At 47.2% G+C, this 24,325-nt stretch overlaps 2 protein-coding genes across 2 annotated transcripts in view; one reads left to right on the forward strand and one right to left on the reverse strand.

Moving 5' to 3' along the window:
- dync1h1 (dynein, cytoplasmic 1, heavy chain 1) overlaps window positions 1-6,712 on the reverse strand; it is a 58,980-nt gene extending 52,268 nt beyond the window's left edge. The window contains exons 1-7 of the mRNA XM_080550523.1: window positions 6,432-6,712; window positions 5,296-5,383; window positions 4,893-5,066; window positions 4,049-4,304; window positions 1,300-1,486; window positions 764-1,035; window positions 158-385 (exon numbers count right to left, since the gene is read on the reverse strand). Coding sequence (XP_080406649.1) covers window positions 158-385; window positions 764-1,035; window positions 1,300-1,486; window positions 4,049-4,304; window positions 4,893-5,066; window positions 5,296-5,383; window positions 6,432-6,687 — 1,461 coding nt within the window. The 5' untranslated portion in view covers window positions 6,688-6,712. The remainder of the gene's footprint in view (window positions 1-157; window positions 386-763; window positions 1,036-1,299; window positions 1,487-4,048; window positions 4,305-4,892; window positions 5,067-5,295; window positions 5,384-6,431) is intronic.
- A 1,930-nt stretch (window positions 6,713-8,642) lies between these two features.
- ppp2r5ca (protein phosphatase 2, regulatory subunit B', gamma a) overlaps window positions 8,643-24,325 on the forward strand; it is a gene marked incomplete at its 5' end in the record, with an annotated part of 41,400 nt that continues 25,717 nt past the window's right edge. The window contains 3 exon segments of the mRNA XM_080534630.1: window positions 8,643-8,669; window positions 9,903-9,977; window positions 13,371-13,527. Coding sequence (XP_080390756.1) covers window positions 8,643-8,669; window positions 9,903-9,977; window positions 13,371-13,527 — 259 coding nt within the window.

Below are 24,325 nucleotides of genomic sequence, written 5' to 3' on the forward strand. Positions count from 1 at the left end.
CTTAATTGGTAACTAAAAGTTACTTAATAAACATAGCTCTTGTCAAAAGTAATGCACAGGAACAGGAGGTTTTAGTGACAAACCTGTGTGAAAAAAAGCTAAACAAATACACTTGTTTGATGTCGATTTGATTTGATTTGACGTTTTCTAACGGTACCTGAGGTCTGAGCACTCGTACGATGACCGCCCTCAGCTGCTCATGCTGCCTCCTGAAGCGCCTCATGTGATCCAGGCGCGCCTGCAGCTTCCTGTGGGCGGGGCTGAGGCGCCACACCATCTTCAGGTTCTCCTCCCTCTTCCTCTTCACGATGTCCCTCAGCAGCACCTGCAGCTTCTCGTACTCGTCCTCCCAGGTCTGGAACACCTCGAAGCACGCCACCATCACCTGAGACAGAGACACAGGTGAGTGGTACTAAAAAAGGTGTGATCTGTAGAGTCATTTTGAGGGTGTGCTGTGCTCTGATGAACTTAAATGGAAGTGAGTTTGTTTTTAATATGAGAGAGAGAGAGAGAGAGAGAGAGAGAGAGAGAGAGAGAGAGAGAGAGAGAGAGAGAGAGAGGGAGAGAGAGAGTGAAGGTGGGTGTGTCTCTGTGTGTACATATATAGAAGATTCTACAGTCTTCTTAGGGTTGGCATAAACTCATACAGATGGCAACAAATGTGTAGTACAGTTAGTAGACCAGTGGAGGCATCTGTTCGATACCATCCCTCGTTTGATGCATTACAATGACAACCCCCCCCCCCCCCCCCGAGTAGACTCACCTTCTCAAACTCCTCGTAGGCGACGTGCATGAGTTTCCTGGTGCCCAGGACCTTGAGCAGCTGGGAGCTGAGGTCTCGTGAGATGGCCTCCACCAGCCTCAGGGCCCGCTGGATGGGGTACTTGGTGTTCCTGATCTTCCTCAGGTGGGTGAAGATGGCCACCAGCGCCTGGCGGATCTTGTCCAGCTCAGTGGCAGACAGCAGGTCGTTGAGGGGGAAGTCCTTCATCAGGGGGTTGTAGTCGTTGACCGTCTCTACTGCCTGCTTCAGACCTGGGAAAGTAGAGTGGGGGGGGGAGCGGGGGGAATATATTATTAATCTATTATTAACACTCCACACTATATTAAAGGATAGAAACATCTAAGAAGATCACAACAGTCTTAAAGGCTCTCGTTGATTAAAATAATAATAATAATAATGTTTTAAGTACATTTCAAATGATTGTCAAAGCACACTTTATAACTGCAAAATATAGAAAAAAAACTATAAACAACTTCAGAGCCTTCAGGGGAAAGCTGGAACTGTGCAGAACTCACCGGTGTCGGTGTCGAAGCTGACGGTGGCGTGGAAGCGCTTGCCGTGCTTCAGGATGTCCAGGGTGAGCAGCACCTCTGGGCTCTCCCTCTTCTCCTGGATGCGGTTCAGGGCCCGCTCCAGGTTCAGCCAGAAGCTGATCTCCTGCAGGGCGGTCCCAGAGGCCGGGTCCCGGTCCAGTTTGGTCACCTGAGGGGAGGGAGGGGGGCACACCATGTCATTAGGATAATGAATGAATTGTACCTTTCAAAAAGTGTTTTCTTGATGTAAAAAACCCAAACTAAAAAAGGGTTACATTATAGCCCATACAAAATAAGATTTGAAAAAGGGTAGTGAATGGCTAAGTAACAGTTAAGTCAAGAGCATTTACGACCAATATGAATAAACTATAATTGTACTGTAAGGCTGCCACGATTAGTCGACTAGTCACGACGACGTCGACTACCAAAATCGTCGCCGACATATTTGGTAATCGCCGTAGTCGCATGTTTTTTGGGAGCTGAAATAAGCGTTTTTTTTTTTTGCCTAGCACCAGGGGAGCCCCCCCTCCCAAATTTCGTTGTTTGGTACCTGTACTATATCAATGACAATAAAGACCATTCATTTCATTCGATAAGCATTCGTTTTTCTTCCCTGAAGCTGCCACTGGCTAGCGTCTCCCAGTGTCTTTGATGTACATTCGCAGTGTCGGTCATCCGGGGCACACGTGACTTCCCCGGAAAAACAAACAGAGAAATGTCTTCCTGTCCTCGTACCTCTAAAGTGTGGGAGCATTTCAACCACAACGTTGAAAAAAAGAATGTAAAATGTAAAATTTGCAAAGCTGAACTCGCTTATCATGGCAGCACGTCTATGATGCGCGAGCATCTAAAAAGGAAGCACGTTGTGGCAGATGACGAGGAAGACGATGGCTCGTCTCGGTAAGCTAGTTAGCTTGTTATTGGCTAACGATATCGTTACGTTAAAAGCCTTCTTACATTATTTTACGTTGTCATCAAAGCGATACTTATCAAATAGCTAAAAATGTTGTCTTAACGTTACAGTGCTAAGAAGGCGCGTTCTACTATGAGATGAGTGAAGCAAAGCAAAACTTTTGTACTCTGTACAAGTATTTATTTTTGTTTTTGTATTCTTTTGGTTGCCTAGTGCCTAGCCTACCTCATTTTACTCAGCAGTTTGCACCCTCTACTACTCTTTACATTACATTACATGCAAGTGATGCCAGAAATAAATCTGCAAAGTTCATTAAAATATCTATTTTTGAGTGAACAATCATTTTAATTGTCTTTATTTTTAGTTAGCACATGCCTACAACAACAACTAACAACTTCAAGCTAAATTTAGAAGCTGATTTAGAAGATGATAGCTAAATAAGAGCGATTGAGTAATTGTGCGATAAGCTGTAACAGTGTTTCCTCCAGGAATTTTTACAATGGTGGCGGGTAGTGCTGACCGCGCGCGCGCAGCGTGAAACGCGCTCGCGCGCTCAAAACAACGACGTAATTTCAGAACTCGAGGATGGCCCAAAAAATTTAAATGTTTTCCTGTACTTCTCCCGTGTGTCTCTTATTGTCTGTGTCTGCATGTTATTCCAGCATGTAATTCCGTTGTCAATAAAAACAAAAACACTGATCTGACGTTTTTTTTCACAACGTTATTACTTGTCACTTTAAGCCCAGGAGGGAGTTAGCGATTAGCGATGTTTAGCTTAGCTTAGTTTAACAGAAGTATCTTCACTTTTAACATGACTTCCCGTGGTCGTAGAGGGCTGGTCGACGGCTTAAAATGACCGTGTAGACCTGTAGACCTTATCCAGCTATAGTCTTGTGTTTCTACCCCGGGCATAGCCGGTGTTATTCACGGACAAACACTCCTGTTAGAGTGGTTCTAGTACACTGGACATAGGTAACACATAGAGAGGCTTCTCCTCTCTCTCTCCATCCTACACTACACTACACTACGCATCCTATACTACACTACACTACGCTAGCTCGCGGTGTTCGGGTGACAGCCAGGGCGCGTTCGTAAATACGCTCTGGAAATCTGATCAGCACTCACGGAATGCCTCTTGTCCAATCAAATGACTTGGTCCCTTTATGACGTTGAACCCAGTGTGCGCTCCGGGGCTCTCAGAGCGAATTTACGAACGCAGCCTCAAGTTCAATACTCGCGACACACACGGACTGGTCCAGTTTCAGCGCTTGTGGGTGTGTCTAGCGCTGTGAAGGTCTGAAAAGCGGCCTAAATCTTTTTTTTTTTTTGGGGTTGAGAAATCTGAATGGTGGCGGAGGAAATTCCATCGTGGCGGTCCGCATGCATGTAGAGGAAACACTGCTGTAATTTATGATCCGATTAGTCGACTAATCGTTAAAATAATCGGTGACTAGTCGACTATGAAAATAATCGTTTGTGGCAGCCCTATAATGTACTGTATAGCACCTTTCATATATTTGTTTGCAGCTCAAGGAGGTGCATTTATATTACGCACACGGAAAATAAAAGATAACATTTATTTAACAGAAGTGAAAGAATCAAGTAGTTCCCCAACACTAGAGATCAAAAGCCACTGTAAAAGGATGTCAAACAGCTACACACACCAAACCACCAGTGTTTGGGAGGGGGGGCGTTATCAGACTATGATGACTGCTATGGCAGGCCGCCACAGTCTAGGTAATTAATGGGAAACACTGAAACCGCATTAGTCATCCATCACCCCTCTCACCTTCACCCCTCCCCATATCCCCCCCTTACCTTCTGGATCTCCCTGATCCAGCGGTTGACTCCAGACTGCAGCTGGTTCAGGAAGGACGGGTCCTCCACTTTGTCTCCGAAGTCGGTGACCTTGGGCTTCTCCCCGCGGTCGTAGAACTGCTTGGCGATGTTGGTGATGATGGGGTTGATGGTCAGGCTGATCTCAGGGATCTCGATGTTCTGCTGCAGGTGGAGAAGACCCATCTCCAGCTCCGCAATCTTCTTCTCCACAGAGGGAGCCATCTTGTCGCCATCCCTTGGAATACAGAAAGGAATTGAGATATCAACCCAGTGGGCATAACAGATGAGCAACGCAAAACAGTGCTTTCATTGTCCATGTTGGTTAGTGTATTTGTGCAGAACAGTCAGCAGCTTTGAATCAATGGCTGTGTGCCAATTCATCCTCGGTGCAGTCCCGTGGCACAAATCAGCAGATCGCAATATCATATTGACTTGTTTCCCGATATGCCTAACACTACTCCCAAGCGTTATGAGATCTGATAACCTGCGCAACACGACTGCAATGAAGATAACCTGGCTGGAAAACAAAGGGGGGAGCTGTAGAGAGGCCAGCTAGCAATCGGTCGCTGGTTCGATCCCTGCCTCAGGAGGGAGCGGCATGAGAGCTGGTGACTGGAGGGTTGCATCATATCTAAGGTGCCTACCAATGCCGTTGTGGCCTTGAGCAAGGCACTTAACAACTAATTGCTCCAGGGGTGCTGACTATGGCTGACCCTATGCCTAAAGCAAAAAAATACATTTCGTGCAATGACAAAATCTAATCTAATCTAATCTAATGAAAGTTAGTTGTGTCCCTAATCAGACCGCACGGCATCGAGGTTACCTGTCTGCCTTGCCAGACTCCCGGATGTAGGACTTGAAGAAGGGAGCGACGGCGTTGCTGATGAAGGAGTGCAGCGTCTCGTAGGGCGAGTCCTCACTCAGGGTCAGCACGCGCACCTGGGTGGAGATGGGCTTGTCAGCGTCGATGACTGCTGCCCTCTTGATAAAAGCCAGACTGAAAGAGAACAAATGAAAATGTGTCATTGTCTTGCACACAGCTGAGTGAACTGACAGTTAATGGACGTGTTACATAGGGACATAGGGAAATAACAGTAAGCCAATCTGAATGGGGAAGAATAATAGGCTTTCACCATGATCTCCCAATGGAGAGATCAGTCAGATCACATGACTGTTGTTGAGAATGACTCAGTGTTTAGGATGGAACTGTTAAGACTGTACAGTACCTGTTGGACTTGAGCCCATAGTGGATGTCAATGTTGATGTTGTAGGAGATGCACTCCTTCTCCTCCTCTCCTTCATCACCGACATCCTCTGATTGAGAAAAATAGAGAGAAAGGACGAAAAACGTCAGTCAGCGTAAACGAGTGGAGGCTAGTGAAGGTAGAAATCTGAGGACGGCTCATTGTAATGTATGAAAAGGAATGAGGAATGGTATCAAACACATGTGAGCCCACTTAAATTCACATTATGTAGCCTATGATCAGCTTGCACGACAAAGAGGGCTGGTTTGCTATTGCTAATACTTCAGTTACTGCAACAAATCATAGCCTACTGCTTGTTGTAGACAGGAACTGGGAATGGTTCGGAGGGTAGGAAAGGATTAAAACTAGGCCTATAGCTATAGTTGCAACGTGACGATGCATTAGGAAGTGAGCCAAAGGGTTGCGCCTGCCACCCTGTCTACCGGATGAAGTCACTGCTGCGGCAGATAAACATCTGCAGACTCAGTCTGTCTATATCTCTGCAATGCAGCATCCATCCGTTATGGACACAGTCCCTGTAGATCCAAAGCCAAGTTAATAGTTAGCATTGGACTAAATCAAAATGTATTACTCATATAGCTGTGGGTGGGGGTGGGGGGGGCTTTCTGCAAGTCACTGTAGTTGAGTGCTAAATGAGGATGAGGATGATAATAATCATACATGTTTTAGAAGTACTCATTCTGCCGTGCATGCCATATCATATGAGGGGTTGTAGAGAGACAAAGCTCCCATTGAGTAACAGTAATCAAGCATAACAACTTCGCATAACAAGCTCACGTTGTTGCTGCTGAAGGCGAAAACATGGGACACAAACAAAGGGGTCTTGTATTGTTTAAAACTAGCTCCTGTCTGTAGCCTGTAATGTCAGGGTATACAACAAATGTAGTTTTATACACCTGAGGGAATTGTTACCATGATCAGTGGAAGGAAGTGGATGCTGACTGATTGACAGCTGACAAGCCCTTGTCTGCACATTGACAGCTAGCTAGCAAGCTAGGTTAGCATGCAGATGCGACATTGATTGCACTTGTCTGATGATTTCACTTCACTACCCTATCGGACTCTCTAGCTTTTTACGACTAAAAAGAAAGACCCACCTTTGAGTGTGCACCTCTCGACTAGAATGGTGTGGATCTGAGGGTCGGAGAGGAACTTCCTCATCTGCTCCACGGAGCTCTTGTCCTCCAGGGCGGTCTCCAGGGAGGCCGGGACCTCGCCGCCATCTTCCAGGAGCAGCGGGATGAGCTTACGGATGTGCTTCTGCAACACAGAGGTATCCGCCACCGTCTGCACGGTCACAGCGGACACCTCCATGGTGGCAGAGCTCTCTTCGCCCCCGCCGCCGTCAGACATTTTCCCCCGAAACACTCAATCAACAACGAACAGAGAGACGAGACAAAGCGTCTGGTCCAGGCTCATCCACCGGGCGATGTGTCAGCGGAGTGGTGGAGGATGCGGGTTCAGTCCAGCCACAGCCCCTCAGAAATCTACACAGACAGGGGCAAAGCTGGTACTTGTAGTTCCAAAGGATTCAATTGAGTGGAGTGTTCAAGTGGACTGCTCCTACAAGAGTACTACGCTACCCACAATGCAATTTAGAGCGGTCTGAAAACTTTTGTCCGACACCGGGAAAAGGGAGTTGTCTGCTGCATGATACATTTTTATTATATATTTTCAGATTGTTAATAAGATGTCATGTGTTTTTTGTTTGATGTGCAAAAACATTTATATGAATATACAATTAATAAAATAAAATAAAAAATAATCCACAAACCATTTTCCTCCTCAGTCCTTAACACGAAGATTAAAGGTAATCAGTAGAGGGTAAACGTTGCTCAACCAACCAATCAATCAATCGATCGATCGAGCAACCAAAAGCAATACATTCATATTGTTTTCAATAGGCTAGGTGCACGATCTCCACTACTTCCTGAAAGGCACCTTGCATGAACATATCCTGTCTCACTCTATTGGTTTCATTGATTAATCAGCTGTGCACTGTGTGTTTCAACAGTTTACCGCACAGCTGATTAATCAATTAAACCAATAGAGTGAGACAGGATATAATAATAATAATAATAATAATAATAATAATAATAATAATAATAATACATTTATTTTATAAGGCGCCTTTCATGGCACTCAAGGTCGCCGTACAACAACAAATTTAAAAACAGTTACAAAATCCAAAATCCAAAATACATAGAAATATACAGTAGCCTATAAAACATAGCTAGCAGCAGAGCAGCACGGGAACAGTAAATCAACACGGATATGCCTGCGTAAACAGGTGGGTTTTGAGGTGGGTTTTGAATGAGGAGATTGAATCAATGTTCCTGATGTCGGGGGGGGGGAGGGAGTTCCAGAGGCGAGGGGCGGAGCGGCTGAAGGCTCTAAACCCCATGGTGGACAGACGGGCAGGTTTGATGGAGGAGGCAGACCTGAGGGACCGCGTGGGAATGTTGATGTGGAGGAGGTCGGACAGGTATGGAGGGGCGAGGTTATGGATGGCCTTGAAAGTATGGAGAAGGATTTTGTAATCGATGCGATTATGTTCATGCAAGGTGCCTTTCAGGAAGTAGTGGAGATCGTGCACCTAGCCTATTGGTTAATTGCCAACTGTATTTTTCTTTCTAAACACATGACTGTCTGCTGAACCAGTGGAGGGCGGTATTGATGGTCACAACACAGGAGACTGTTTGTAAAGTAGGTTTCATTAGTCTATATTCTTGTCAGGTTGTACCATCAATATTAGCAATGGTTTGTACAGTGTGTCATTGTCGACCATTCAGACTGAGATTAAAGAATTGTTTAATTATTATTAATTAGTTATTATTTGTACGAATGTCTCAGAAATAAGTAAAATAAGTGTGGCAGGTGGTTGAGGTTGAAACGTGGAAACTGCAGGCAACATCTCAGTCCTATGACTGGCGCTCATTTCTAAACTGACAGAAACGGACGGAAAGAAATCAGTCAGCATCGACGTCAGTGTCTAGTCAATGAGACTGTGTGTGTGTGTGTGTGTGTGTGTGTGTGTGTGTGTGTGTGTGTGTGTGTGTGTGTGTGTGTGTGTGTGTGTGTGTGTTGGATCACATGACCAACGGCAACGAATCAAGCCTTTATGGACAACAGACACGCAGTCCACAGAGGTGTGTGTGTGTGTGTGTGTGTGTGTGTGTGTGTGTGTGTGTGTGTGTGTATATGTACGATCACTGTAGGCTACTTTTCTGTGAGAGAAGAACTGTTGAGAGAGTGATCAATCAGAGTTCTACAAGAGGACGTGGGGGGGTCCTCACTCCTCACCGAAAATGCCTAATAAAGGAAAAAAGGATAAGGTGAGTTGTTTTAGGATTAAACTAAATCAGATTAAATATTAAGAGTGAGAGTCCGGTGGCATGCACTGAATTGTTTGACACCTGTATGAGGCTCCGTAAAAGCTTCGATTTAAATCATCACTGACGGCTTAAATTCTACAAATTGCCGAGGCAAAAGTTTATATAGTTTGTTTGTAGGTTACGTATTCGAGAGTTAGTCGAAGATTATAGCCTATAGGCCTAGGCTATTTTCAGACGCGAATGTGTACCCGCAGCAAACAAATGGATCCAGGCGCCATGGCCAAACTTGTGAAAGGCATTGTGTGCAAAGAGGTCTCCCGTCTATCTGACGAGTTATCTAAAGATAATGAACTCATTCGCAAGGAGATCTCCACCGCCGACGTGCTTGTTCGCAGGGAAATCTCGGATGGCTTAAAACCTATCCAGGCGACTTTGGAGCGCCTAGAGGGCTCTCTCAATGAATGCAAAGTAAAAGTCGGAGACCTGGAGAATGCCGCCACGCTCACAGACGCACGCGTCGATACGCTCGAAAAAGATTGCAAACTGCTCAGAGAAAAGAATGACATCCTGCTCCAGAAAAACATCATCTTTGGAGTTTCATTCTAGGAAATTCAATCTGAAATTCATCGGATGTAAGGAGTGGGATAGAGGAAGGGAGACCTACTGCGTTTGTCCAGGACCTCCTGCGAGAGCTGTTTGGAGAGGCTGGGACTGGCCCTGCGCCCCTGCTCTCCATTGCGCACCGGGTTGGACCACCGCGAGGGGAGAGGTGCCGTCCGCTCATCGCCAGGTTCCATAGTCTGGAGACTAAATCGACAGTCCAACGCTTGGCGGCCAAGAAAGTTGGCCAGTTGGCATACCGGGGGGATAAGATCAGCGTTTATCCGGACGTTCCTGACGACCTGCGCCGTCAACAAGCTGCCTTTGGCCCGATCAGGGCACTTCTCCGTGCGACATCCCTGAGATATGGCCTGGTGCAGCAGGCGCTCCCGGCTGAACTCCTAATTACCTTCCAGGAAAAGACTCATTCCTTCACTAAAGTGGACGAGGCGATGAACTTCTACCACACGACCATCAAGCCTACTCTGTAAATGGCAGACTTGGTAGGCTAATTTCATTTCATTGTGTGTGTGTGTGTGTGTGTGTGTGTGTGTGTGTGTGTGTGTGTGTGTGTGTGTGCGTGCGTGTGTGTGTGCGTGTGCGCCTAACTGTCTCTTTGATTATGTTTTTCAGGAATCTTCCAAGTCTGGGAAATCAAGCAAATCTGGAAGAAAAAACGGTCAAACTAATTCCACCTCTGACCATGAGGTAAGAATGTAGGTCAGTGGTGGAGGCTGGCTCACACAGCACTGCTCAAAGACTTAAAGATAAACATTTTGATTTTAATAATATATTTAGTCCTACAGTATATGTCTGTCTGTCAATCAATTTCCCTCAAGATTCTCAGCCATTCTCAGATGGAATCTGGTAGGCCAAGGGTGAAATTATAATTGACATTTTCCCTTGTGTTTCGTTATATGAAACTTCAGAACAGGCTAGAGATGTCTCTGAAAGCAGTTGTTTCTGAGAGGCTGAACACCCAAGTCTGCCCTGTCACTGTGAGTCAAAGAATAGATAGCTTTATCTAAGATTAAATGGGATTAGTGGAAAGAGCAAACTAGTATAGTCTAGGGGCTAATGAGAGATGTTAGTTGACTGAAATCCTCTTTTGCCCTTTTAGCTCCTCCCTAGCCTGAGGCTCTGTACAAACGCTGTCTGTGTTCCTCTAGCTGCCCCATCCATGCCCCAATGCTCCTCAGAACATGCTCATCAATATCAGGCTCATGCACTTCAAAACATTGTCTGTTTTTGAATTTATCTCTTAGATTGTGGCCAATTTTACTCTCAGATTGTGGCTGTTATTCTGGGGACGCAAGAGGTTAGGAACATGACTAGACTGGATGTGATCAACAATGGATGAATATGTATTTAAAAACAGATGGGATTCAGGGTCAAAGCAGGGTCAAATAAACCGTGCTGCGAAAGGCTTTTAAAACAAAAGTCAAACCGTCAGTATGCCTTCCCTGTGTATACAAGTCACTACCTATCTTCCACCGTAGACCTGTCTCTTTAGGCTACATTTTAACTGTCCCTCCTAAATACCTCTTCATCCCCACTACCCCCTGTACAATTTCTCTACTGTTATTAAATTGATAACATAAAATAAAAGAGAAGTCATTCTTCCTTCTTCTAGTATTGTGACTGCCAATTGCCCCTGGTCCTAGCATAGATTTATTTTTCTAATGATGACTGATGGACAGATGATTCACTTACTTAACAAATGTATTTGTTGTAAGTCGCTTTGGATAAAGGCGCCTGCAAAATGCCAAACATGTAAATGTAAGTGTCTCCAAAACAGTTTTCACCAACTATTTACTTTAACCCTGACAGAACTGTCATGTTTGATTTAGATCTTAATTTTGAGCCGCATATTAAGAATCTGACAAGGAAATCCTTTTATCACCTGAGAAACATTGCTACGGTGAAACCTTTTCTTTCCCAGGCTGACACCGAAAGACTAATCACTTGCTTTTATCACTAGTAGGCTGGATTACTGTAATGCTATCCTGTCTGGCCAACCAAAGAAAGCTATTAGTAAACTTCAAATGATACAAAATGCTGCAGCACGACTCCTCACTAAGGAGGGCACACATCACACCAATTTTAAAATCACTACACTGGCTACCTGTCAGTTTTAGAATAGATTTGAAGACTATTTTATTAGTTTATCACTCCATAATCACGCACCTAAATAGATGTCAGACATGCTGGTAAGATATACACCGAGTAGGTCCTCTGGCACTGAACTTTTAATGGTCCCTAGAGTCAGGACCATGAGACATGGGGAGGCAGCCCTCCGTGTTTTATGCACCCAGTCTCTGGAATACCTTGCCAGAAAACCTAGCCGAGTATTCATACCGGTCAAAGATAGGAACCTGCAACCGGTCCTGAGTCAGTCCGCTGGTGGCACACTGCTCTACATTGACATTTTTAGCATTCAGCAGACGCTTTTATCCAAAGCAACTCACAATTAGAGATTACAGGGGCAGTCTCCCTGGAGTAACTTAGGGCTAAGTGCCTGGTGGCGGTGGTGTTCCCAGGTGGGATTTGACCTTCTGATCACCAGTCCAACTCACTCTCCGCTAGGCTACCGCCCCCCCCTGCCACCCTCTTCCTTCTCCCCTGCCACTGTCTTCCCTTTCCCTGTCGCAGTCTTTCCACTTCTTTCCCAAGTGTTATATTTAGCTCACAGCAGAAGCATGGGTCTGGACATACCAGGGTAATGTCTTTGACTGCCAACCTACCAATGGCATGTCGACCACCGCTCTACACCGACGTCATTACGCAGTGGTATGCTGATGTCACACCATCAACAGCTGACATTTAATTTCCATTTTAACCATTTAGTCAGACGCTTTTATCCAAAGAGACTTCAAGTTAGAGATTACAGGGACAGTCTCTTGACGTGGAGTCATTTACGGCTAAGTGCCTTACTCAAGGGCACACTCATGGTGGTGTTCCCAGGTGGGATTTGAACTCATGACCTTTCTGATCACCAGTCCAGCTCACTATCCACTTGGCCACCACTATCCCTAGTCTTCCATTGGCACATCAACCGTTGACATACTGTTGGCGGGCTGATGGAGGTCTACCGTTGGCAGACTGACTGTTGGCTACTGTTGGCATGCCGACGGTTGACCTGCCATCGCCTTGCTTACGGCGGTCTACCATTGGTACATCTACTAGGCCTCGCCTACATTGGTCCATCATTCACCTTTCACCTTTCTAGCTACTGTCGGTTTAGTGCTAGCACGCAGGCAGTCGAGCTACCGTCGATGTGCCGATGGGTGGTCTCCCATCCATTCGGGTCTGTTTCACTGTTGCGTTGAGGGATGTTTTTTTTTGTAATTACAATTATATTGAGGGGAGTACAGTCAGTGGGATTACGGCACTGAGAGGACTTTTCCGGGAAGAATCAGGGTTGTTGTTGTTGTTGTTGTTGTTGTTATCACGGAAGTATAACGATGCAATGTTGTGACCAGAGTTATGTAGTACCATGTGACTTGTGAAACACCAGGCAGAGAGCGTCTGTCTAGTAAACTGATTGCGTGACAGTCTGACAGAGTTCATCGCTATTTCCCACGGCAGCGACGTCACAGGGACTAGAAGAATCTTGTCTCATTAACGGTGTCGTCGACAAAACACCTGTGGAGGGAGAGAGAGAGAGACACAGCAGGCAGCCACCGGGTGAACAGTGGAGGCTGGTGGAGGCAGAAATGGGAGGACAGGGCTCATTGTAATGCATGGAGCGTAATGAGCGATGAGATCACTCCCGCGTGACGGGATTGGCTGCTGGATGTGAGGCGATGAGATGTGAGGCCATGGTTCCCTCATCTCTCATGTAGACAGCTGTATCAGTTGTCTATATCAGCCCGTGCGTTCATCACAGCCTGTCAACAGACACAGGACCCAGCCCCCCGATCAGATTACCTCCCAGGGACACACCTGATCTGATTCGGAAAGGAATATGACTCTTAACCACATCTCTCCTGACCCGCCCCCCCCCCTCTGGCAATTTGGGTAATTGTGATCCCCGGCTTCCTTTGGGCAGCCACTGTCTGCAGTAACGGGAACCTCTCTCTGCGCCTCTCGTTTCCACAGGGCGCCAATAAGAAGAGCACACCGCCCACGACCCAGCTGCTGAGGGTGAAGCAGCCCGGCGGTGCCAACGCAGCAGTGAAGAAGGACAGGAGGCTGAGCGCTTCCTGCTTCCCCATCAGCCTCAACAGGGAACTGAACAAGCTGCCCGCCCTCAAAGGTGCGCCTCAGATGTACACACACACACAGGCACACACACATGTACACATACACGTACACACACTCACACACATACATGCAGGCATACAGACAAACACACACACACACGCATGCATCCATGCACGCAGGCACACATACACACACACGCATGCATCCATGCACGCAGGCACACATACACACACACACACATATGCATGCACATGCACGCAGGCACACACGCACACACACATGCATGCATGCTCACATGCATGCACATGCACGCAGGCATACACACACATGCATGCATGTACTGTATGTACACATGCAACCAGACGCACACACACACACACACACACACACACACACACACACGTAAGACTCAACCTTCTATCTCCCCTCCACCTCTCACGTCCATAAAGCTGAAGTGCTAGACCCAGCGTAGAAAGACAGATTAGGCTTCCTCCTCAGATATACTTCTATCTCCCCAGCTCCCCATGTCAGATATACTTCTATCTCCCCAGCTCCCCATGTTAGGCACTTGAAGATGAAGTGGTAGACGAGAGGTTGCTTGTCCTCTGTAATACACACTGAGAGGTGCTCGTACTCTGTAATACACACTGTATGTGTTTGAGGTAACAGCTATTTCTCTCAAATACTCAACCTACACAGGTTACCATAGCTCTGTCCAATATCTCCAGGACATGGACAGCTCCCAAGAGCTAACTTGGCGCCCATGTAGATGTTGCTAAGAAATGCATGACATTAGCATAAAATAGTTAGTTCTGACCTATCAGGACCAGGGGATCATATAAAGAATTTATAGCCTGAGAGGATTCCCATAACCGGCTCTTTAACCTTCACGACTTAGCATGCTACATTATTTATCTGCCATAGCAGAATGGCAGTTCATGTTTATCTTGAATGCTAATAAGGAGCATTCAGCTGTCTCTAAGCCCGTGTCTCGGAGTAACAGATATGACCCTGCCAGCGATTAATTATGTAAAATAACACTGATTCACGGTGACTTCATTCTCGACGAGTTTGATCGCGGGCGAGATACATGTCATTATGGAATCGTGCCATTTGCTTTCACCTTTGAACGCACGTTCGATACCATTTCCTCTTCCGTTACATGTCATTTCATTACAATGAGCCCGTCCTCCGGTTTCTACCGCCACCAGCCTCCCCTGCTACATGTTCTACCCCAGTCAGTGAGGATTGGGAATAATATCACACAAAGGGTCGTTGTATGAGCAGCAGCTGTTGTTCTTTTTTTTATTTATTTATTTTTTCTTCAGATTTTATCCCTTTTTCACCCAATTTGGTATCCAATTGAACCCAACCTAGCATCCAATTATCCCCTGCCTATTGCGTAGGATCCGCCGCACGACCCCGTGGCCGGCAGCCCCAGAGGAGATCGCCAGGCAGACTAGCTGACTGGCTCCTCGAGCCCAGCACCGTTATTCCGGCACCCCGGGGGCGCTGTTGCGCGACGGATCCTTGTCCGGAAATAGTCCTATACCGCCCTCTGGAGCGGCCGCTCAATATGCCGCTCCCTGTGTGCCTCGGCCATATCCGGGTCTTGCGAGACCGGGATTCGATCCCAGTCCCCGGTGGGCAGCTTGCACTAGTGGCTAGTGCTTAGACCGCTACGCCACCGCGGGGCCTAGCATCTGTTGTTCTATGCATGAGCATTAGCTATCTTGTTTGACTTTTTCATTTTATGAGCAATAGCTATTTTGTTGGAAATGGTCAGGGGTTATCAGTGAATAGCTGTGTGATAAATCCCCTTACCATAATCAGGCCATTAAACGGTTACGGTTCTATACACAGCAGAGGAGGCTGGTGGAGGTAGAAATCGGAGGACAGGCTCGTTGTAACACACGGCACGGAATGAGGAAAGGTATCAGATACTATGTGTGTGTTTGATACCGTTCCTCATTCCGTTCCATGCATTACAATGAGCCCTTCCTCCGATTTCTACCTCCACCAGCCTCCCCTGCTATACACAGACACTAGACACAGATGCAGTACTATGCTACCGGCTTTATGTTATCAGTCGTTAAGTTCTAGCTGCGTGCTGTTGTGAGAAGACCGCGAGGCTGAGGTTAACACGTTTAAATCAATCATTCATGACGTCTTTGTTGCCACGCTGCCTTACAGAGTTGAGTGGTTTCCAATAAACTATTCTATAACACGCTGTTGTTCTATAACACGCCAACAAAGAAACTATAGATGAGGCAGTCGACGAAGGTGAAGTATTTTCATTGTTGAACATCAGAGTACTCTATCGATAGAAGAATCATGTTTAACCTCTTACATGTGACTAGGCGGTTGATAAGGCAGCTCTGGTTTCTAATGATTGTCTGTTGGGGATGATGTTTCTACCGTAGCCTCCCAGACACAGAGTGAGCCTAGTCCTGTTGTACTGAATCACGCTTTCAATGGAGACCCTGGAATGAAGATACTTTTTCAGCCTAGATAAGACGTCTAATGGAATGTGGGCCCAGGAAAACCAGCCCCATAAATGTACACATACACAAGACAAAATATGTAGGCTTGTTTTCTTCTTTTCTTTTCGGCTATCAGCTGCTCTGCCTGTGTTGTTGTTTAGTAACTCCTGGCTGGAGGTGGGAAGCCTGAGCGTGTCTGAACAGGCCAAGCCTTTGATGTCTTCACACATATCACTGACGGCCTGACATGTTTAATGACTGCAGCAGGAGGGCTGGAGGGTCCAGTGATAAGGTCAGGTGTAGCCAACTGCACACACACACACGCACACACACACACACACAGACGCACACAAACACACACACACGCACAGACACACACACACGCATGCAGACACACACACACACACACACACACCAGTGGACATAGCGGATAGGGGCTGGGCTCGTCAAACAGTCCATTACTCTCTAGCAAGCAAATACTGTAACTTAGTTATCTGTACCGATGGCCCACAGCGATCCCAATCTGATAGGAGCACATCTCTGACTGACAGCTGCGAATGCAAACCTATTAATGTGGCCTCCTAGGATGCTTTATGTGTTGTTACGTATTCCCCCGCCTGGCCTCTCCACACAGGTAGCTGTCACAAATCTCTAAATGCTATTGACCTTCAGCCAGGCCTGTACTGTACACCTACCGTACACCTGCAGTGGAAACACTGTTGGCACACTGCTAAATGGATTTGGGCATTTGCTGCCGGTATTAGTCAGGCACCTATTCTTAAAATAGTTACCTAAGTCAGTTAGTTACTAAAATAAGTCCTAAAATGTCCCTCTAATGCTTCTGACCCTTCGCCTCATGCTGGAACATGCACACGTTCATTGATAAAGAAACCTGCTCGCTGAATAGCTTTGCAGAGTTTCCTGCAGGGCCTGTTTGTGGTTTGAGAATAACAAAACCTGCTTTCCAATAGAGTTGTCAGCCTTAAATTAGATTAGATTAGATTCAACGTTATCTTGGATTTAGATTTGATTCGATTACATTTTTGGATTAGATTAGATTCAATTTGAACTCCATCTTAGATTAGATTCAACCGTCAGTCTTGTCCTGTGCTTCCTTTATTGTGCTAGCAGGGAGCTACAGTAGTGTGCCCTCACGCAATCACCGTAAACCTGGCACTTAGATTAGAATCAGAAAGAGGCTGGACCTTTCAGACCCCCCCCTCTCTGTTTTCTGCTCTGAGAGATTGATGTGGTTGCATAGCCCAGGGGAGGCTGGTGGAGGTAGAAATCGGAGGACGGGGTTATTGTAATACATCATGGCACGGAATGAGGAACGGCATCATGTTCCATATTCCATTCGATTCCACGCATCACAATGAGGCCGTCCTCCGACCATTCCTCATTCCATTCCATGCATCACAATGAGGCCGTCCTCCGATTTCTGCCTTCTCCAGCCTCCCCTGGCGTGGCCCTATGCTAACTGCAGCTCCAGGCCTATTCCATCCTGCCCTGTCAGCTCTGCTCTGCTGTCTGATTGCTGTCTGAATGATTGACAGGTGACAGGTGTGTCGTTGCTTGGATGTTGTTCACTAGTCAGCACTTTAATCTTCTGGCAAGAAGACGGCCAGGACACACACCAGGCTGCATTTCTCAGGTCAAATGGAGATAAACTAGAGAAAAACGATGAAAAACACATGAGAACATTGAGAAAAAGGTTTGATGCCTTTCTATAGATGAATGGGACTGAAACAAGGGCATGGGGTCACAATTGGTTATGATAAAAGTCTTGTGTAGTCTCCTTCTCTTCCGCACAATATGCTCATTCATGAGCCTGTGCTGCCACCTGCTGGTGGAATATTGAATACACATAGACATTTGTCCACTATTTCACAACTTGACATTCACTGTGAAACTGTCCTGATAGCACACTCTTGAAGTATTTAACTAACGCAAACCATTGAAGTACGTTGAACGGACGCTAAATTAGCATGTTTGTAATGTAATGCCTGAACTATCCCTTTAATGAGAGAAGCGATTCTGATTCAGTAATACCATGCAACTGTCCCTTTAAGAGGATGTATGTTGCATACTGTATGCTGAATATAGCTGAAAAAAACCAGGAAGACCTTAGACTGTCCAAGCCCATAGACACTCCCATCCGTTTCTCCTGACCAATAGAAATAGCTTGATGCTAAATGGGATCCTTGGGACGACCCTATCCTAAACCCGAACCTTAACCCCTACCCTAACCCTAACCATAACCCCTTACTGTAACCGTTTTAAATCTCAGCTTCAGTGTGGTGACGTCGGAGTCGGTGGGGTCTTGCCAAGCCCACTTAGCATCTACCACCACAAATAGAGACCAAATCAAAGGACCAAACTAGCAGGAACTGCAGCAGGTCTCTCCAGGCCTACAACTCAGAGACTCTCCTTATCGTTGCCATGGCTATGGAATGCAGGGGCCCCCAGGACGCGCCTCCCCCCCCCCCCCCCCCCCCTGCATGCTCAGAGTGAGGCCTTGTTGCCCTGGGATACCGGATGCCTCCTCTCCTCAAGTTGAACCCTGGCATATTATGGTCTACGTCCTTGTCATCTGGAACAGTAGCCACGCCAGGAGGCAGGAAAGAAAAACATTTGTATTTAGAGGTTGAATTTTGTGATATGAACACGTTATATAAAGGAATCTTATGTTTAAAAAACGACTTCTGGCATTTATTTAGACATTTGGAAAGACAGGGTGAGTCAGTTAGGAGGGACCACAGGCTGGAATGAGGAAGTCTGGGAATCAAATCACATCAAATGCAGTGGCGGGCGGTGCATTTCACACCTAGGCCTTCAGTGATGTCCGACACATTCCTACCTGAATTATTCTACCTCTTAATACCATCGTTATGACGCCATGGCTCTAGAAACTAGACAGAAACACAGTATAACCGGGCGTTGCATCACCTTAACATAGTCAGACAAGTACAACAGAGTTATATTAATATTTCCGAAGCATTTTTAATCAATAAATCCGCATTTACAATGAAGAGTGTTAAACTAACATCTTTAAGATCGCTACATTACCCACGTCTGTCGTCTCGTCCACCATAATAGCGACAAAGGGTGCCTTTTTAATCTCCATTTTGATCTCTTCTTCCATCACTTCAGCAATAGCAAAAATCAGGTCGTTTTGTATTTTGCCTGACGTCCCAGTAAACACTTTGTTTGTGGACAGGTGGTAATGTAAATCTGGGTTGTTTTCAGCCAGAAAAGAAAGAAGCTCAACGTAGTTTCCTCTGTTTGTGGACTTGGCGCTTTCATTGTGTCCCCTAAATGAAAGTTATTGTTTACCCAAAAACAGGACACAATCGATCAGTATTATCGATCAGTCAACGAAAGCTTTCGTTGTGAGGCTCCGTTTCCCTGCGCCCTTTCAACAGTTTCACATCTACCGGCATAGTTCCGCATCTCAATAGTGAATATCAATAGTGCGTAGCAATAGTGCGTAGCAATAGTGCGTATCCAATCAAAAGACGTGCTGGGTGCTGACATCAGATTGAGCCTTCCAGCAGGCGCCGTTGTTGATTTTGCTCGCATCTACGTAGGTTTACTAGGAACGCCACAGGTTTTCTCGTTCCAACGTAAAGTTACAGGTCGAATTCGCGGCACCGTCTGTTGTGAAGGCGGGCAGATTTGGGAGCCCCCTAGCAACACATTTTGATTGGATAAAAGCTCTAACATAAAGGCCAGCCCTCCAAATCTCAATTGGAGACTGGAAGCAGCGCAACCAAGAGGAAAGCTATGAAATGAAGAGAATAGACTATGGGGAATCATTAATACATATTTGTGGGAAAAATATATTAAATAAAATGTATATTCTGATGATGTTTAGGCCAGCAGAGAAGGCCTTGCTGGCCCTGACGGCACACCACTGATCAAATGTAACCTCTGAGCCACAGCTTCACCACAGGTGGCTGTTCCCTCTTTCCAGGGGTGTGGAGGGGTGTTATCTGACATTTACATGTTTAGCATTTAGCAGACGCCTTTACCCAAAGCGACTTACAACGAAGTACATTTGTCTAAGTAAGTGAATCATCTATCCATCAGTCATCATGAGAAATAGTAATATATGCCAAAACCAGGGGCTATTGGCAGTCACAGTGCTAGAAGAAGGGAGAATTACTTAATAATATAATAAAATATGTTTTATTACATTTATATACAGTAGAGAAACTGTACAGGGGGGTAGTGGGGATGAAGAGGTCTGTAGGAGGCTCTGCACTGGGATCCTTAGCACTTAAACACTGCATAAACACTGCATAAACACTGCATAAACAGTGATGAGTAAGTAATGTAAAGATACGGTAAGTCTGAAAAGGATATCCTTACATAGCAACACGTTGGTGTCCCTCAGTGGTGTTGGCCTCCCTGGTGAGATAAGGACACTGACCGTCCTGACACGGTGGTGGTGTGACAGGGTGGTGGTGGTGTGACAGGTTGGTGGTGGTGTGACAGGTTGGTGGTGGTGTGACAGGGTGGTGGTGGTGTGACAGGGTGGTGGTGGTGTGACAGGGTGGTGGTGGTGGTGTGACAGGGTGGTGGTGGTGTGACAGGGTGGTGGTGGTGTGACAGGGTGGTGGTGGTGTGACAGGGTGGTGGTGGTGTGACAGGGTGGTGGTGGTGTGACAGGGTGGTGGTGGTGTGACAGGGTGGTGGTGGTGTGACAGGGTGGTGGTGGTGGTGTGACAGGGTGGTGGTGGTGTGACAGGGTGGTTGTGGTGTGACAGGGTGGTGGTGTGACAGGTTGGTGTGACAGGGTGGTGGTGGTGTGACAGGGTGGTGGTGGTGTGAGAGGGTGGTGGTGGTGTGACAGGGTGGTGGTGGTGTGACAGGGTGGTGTGACAGGGTGGTGGTGGTGTGACAGGGTGGTGGTGGTGTGACGTGGTGGTGGTGTGACAGGGTGGTGGTGGTGTGACAGGTTGGTGTGACAGGGTGGTGGTGGTTGGTGTGACAGGGTGGTGTCCGTTTAGGGTAGTTCAGAGATATTGAGCGTCAAAGTTTTTACATTCCATTATGTTTTGTGAGATGGAACCTTTGTATTTTATGAATTACTACCTCACAAAACGTAGACAAGATTTTAAAAATAACACCACACAGGCATTAATAAACACCTAATGGATCAGATTATGTAAAAAACTCAATTTTGACAAAAATGGAGATAGAACCTCATAATTCTAACGTCACGACTTGTCACACCACTTGGTGGTGGTGTGACAGGGTGGTGGTGGTGTGAGAGGGTGGTTGTGGTGTGACATGGTGGTGGTGGTGTGACAGGGTGGTGGTGGTGTGAGAGGGTGGTTGTGGTGTGACATGGTGGTGGTGGTGTGACAGGGTGGTGGTGGTGTGAGAGGGTGGTTGTGGTGTGACATGGTGGTGGTGTGACAGGTTGGTGTGAGAGGGTGGTGGTGGTGTGACAGGGTGGTGGTGGTGGTGTGAGAGGGTGGTGGTGGTGTGACAGGTTGGTGTGACAGGTGGTGGTTCTCAGCACAGGTCGGTTTGTTCCTATAAATGATGTCAACATTCAAAGAGGAAGTGTGTGTGTGTGTGTGTGTGTGTGTGTGTGTGTGTGTGTGTGTGTGTGTGTGTGTGTGTTGCTTGGTAAGCATCTTGATGTGTAGATTCAGACATATTTTGTTCCTGATTAAGAGTCCGTTCGTTGGATGACATGAATTACAGATAATGAATCGCACATTCATCGAAAAGTTTCTTAATTCGATTTCCACTTGTGTGGCACTCGTGTTTATTTGATTCTGTAAATGGAAAAGCCTAGCTTTGGCAAGCTATCGTATAACGCCGTCAGGACGGATAAGGAATGAAGACAATTGCAACAACAATGGTCTCTAGTCCAGGACGATCAGGACGTGGGTATGAGCACGTGGAGCGCTGCCTCAGATCCTTCTCCCAGCCTGCAGAGAGACAGCTCTCGGTGTTGTTCCACCTCTGCAACAGTTTCCTGTTCTTTCGCTTCGTTTTTTTCGTTTGTTTTCTCGCTCTCATTTCCTGTTTACGTATCGTGAGAGGCCGTAAGTTGATGCTGCGCTGTCCTTCAGAATTCTGAATCAGAATTTATTTGTCCTCCATCCTAAAGTACAGAGTAAAGAGTAGAGTGGCTTAGGTTCTTCATCATTGGTATTGCAACAGGATACAGAATCACACTAATAGAGTAAAGTAAAATAAGTAAAGTAAGTCATAATAAAGTAATAAAGTGATAAAGTGATGGTAGTCGTACTACAGCGGAACCAGTGACGGCAGTAGCTCGAACAGTTTCTGACCGACCTTGGTGGCTGAGGTCCCTAATTATCCTGAGGGCCTTTCTGGCCTTTCTGGTGTCCTGGATGCGTCCTAACGATTCCCACCGTAGTTGGGGTAGACCACACCCACACCACGCCCACACCACGCCAACTTCTGGAATATGTAGGGGTGTTCTCTGTATCTTGTTCTTCTGCCCCGCAGGTCGTTCCGCAACCCCATTGGATTTTAGCTTGTGACGTAACACGGGGTGCACGATTAGATATAGGTTACCCATCTCTGTATGCAACTTCCTGTGGGCCCTGGAACGCGCGCCTATTCTAAAAAAAAAAAAACACCCCTACATATTCCAGAAGTTGGCGTGGTCTACCCCAACTACGGTGGGAATAGTTAGGACGCGTCCTGGATGGAGGGAAGCTCACACTCTACCTGGTCCTGGGCTGGTCCTCTCTACCTGGTGCTGGGCTGGTCCTCTCTGCTTGGTGCTGGTCTGGTCCTCTCTGCTTGGTGCTGGTCTGGTCCTCTCTGCTTGGTGCTGGTCTGGTCCTCTCTGCTTGGTGCTGGTCTGGTCCTCTCTGCTTGGTGCTGGTCTGGTCCTCTCTGCTTGGTCCTGGTCTGGTCCTCTCTGCTTGGTCCTGGTCTGGTCCTCTCTGCTTGGTCCTGGTCTGGTCCTCTCTGCTTGGTCCTGGTCTGGTCCTCTCTGCTTGGTCCTGGTCTGGTCCTGTCTGCTTGGTCCTGGTCTGGTCCTGTCTGCTTGGTCCTGGTCTGGTCCTCTCTGCTTGGTCCTGGTCTGGTCCTCTCTGCTTGGTCCTGGTCTGGTCCTCTCTGCTTGGTGCTGGTCTGGTCCTCTCTGCTTGGTCCTGGTCTGGTCCTCTCTGCTTGGTCCTGGTCTGGTCCTCTCTGCTTGGTCCTGGTCTGGTCCTCTCTGCTTGGTCCTGGTCTGGTCCTCTCTGCTTGGTCCTGGTCTGGTCCTGTCTGCTTGGTCCTGGTCTGGTCCTCTCTGCTTGGTCCTGGTCTGGTCCTCTCTGCTTGGTGCTGGTCTGGTCCTCTCTGCTTGGTCCTGGTCTGGTCCTCTCTGCTTGGTCCTGGTCTGGTCCTCTCTGCTTGGTCCTGGTCTGGTCCTCTCTGCTTGGTGCTGGTCTGGTCCTCTCTGCTTGGTGCTGGTCTGGTCCTCTCTGCTTGGTGCTGGTCTGGTCCTCTCTGCTTGGTGCTGGTCTGGTCCTCTCTGCTTGGTCCTGGTCTGGTCCTCTCTGCTTGGTGCTGGGCTGGTCCTCTCTGCTTGGTGCTGGTCTGGTCCTCTCTGCTTGGTGCTTGGTGCTGGTCTGGTCCTCTCTGCTTGGTGCTGGTCTGGTCCTCTCTGCTTGGTCCTGGTCTGGTCCTCTCTGCTTGGTCCTGGTCTGGTCCTCTCTGCTTGGTCCTGGTCTGGTCCTCTCTGCCTGGTCCTGGTCTGGTCCTCTCTGCTTGGTCCTGGTCTGGTCCTCTCTGCTTGGTGCTTGGTCCTGGTCTGGTCCTCTCTGCTTGGTGCTGGTCTGGTCCTCTCTGCTTGGTCCTGGTCTGGTCCTCTCTGCTTGGTCCTGGTCTGGTCCTCTCTGCTTGGTCCTGGTCTGGTCCTCTCTGCCTGGTCCTGGTCTGGTCCTCTCTGCTTGGTGCTGGTCTGGTCCTCTCTGCTTGGTGCTTGGTCCTGGTCTGGTCCTCTCTGCTTGGTGCTGGTCTGGTCCTCTCTGCTTGGTGCTGGTCTGGTCCTCTCTGCTTGGTCCTGGTCTGGTCCTCTCTGCTTGGTCCTGGTCTGGTCCTCTCTGCTTGGTGCTGGTCTGGTCCTCTCTGCTTGGTGCTGGTCTGGTCCTCTCTGCTTGGTGCTGGTCTGGTCCTCTCTGCTTGGTACTTGGTCCTTATTTCAGGCCCTCCCCATGATTTCGCTTGAGATACATTTTGTTTGTTGAGTTTCAAGTTTTAAGCTTCAAGTTTTTTATTGTTATGTGACATTACATGTAGTGTAAGAGAGTAACATTCTTAGGCTTCAGTTCCTGACATTGCAGCACAAGACAATAAGACAATAGGCATGATTTAAAATAG

This window comes from Nansenia antarctica, assembly GCF_963989245.1.
Source record: "Nansenia antarctica genome assembly, chromosome: 1".
Taxonomy (NCBI): Eukaryota; Metazoa; Chordata; class Actinopteri; order Argentiniformes; family Microstomatidae; genus Nansenia; species Nansenia antarctica.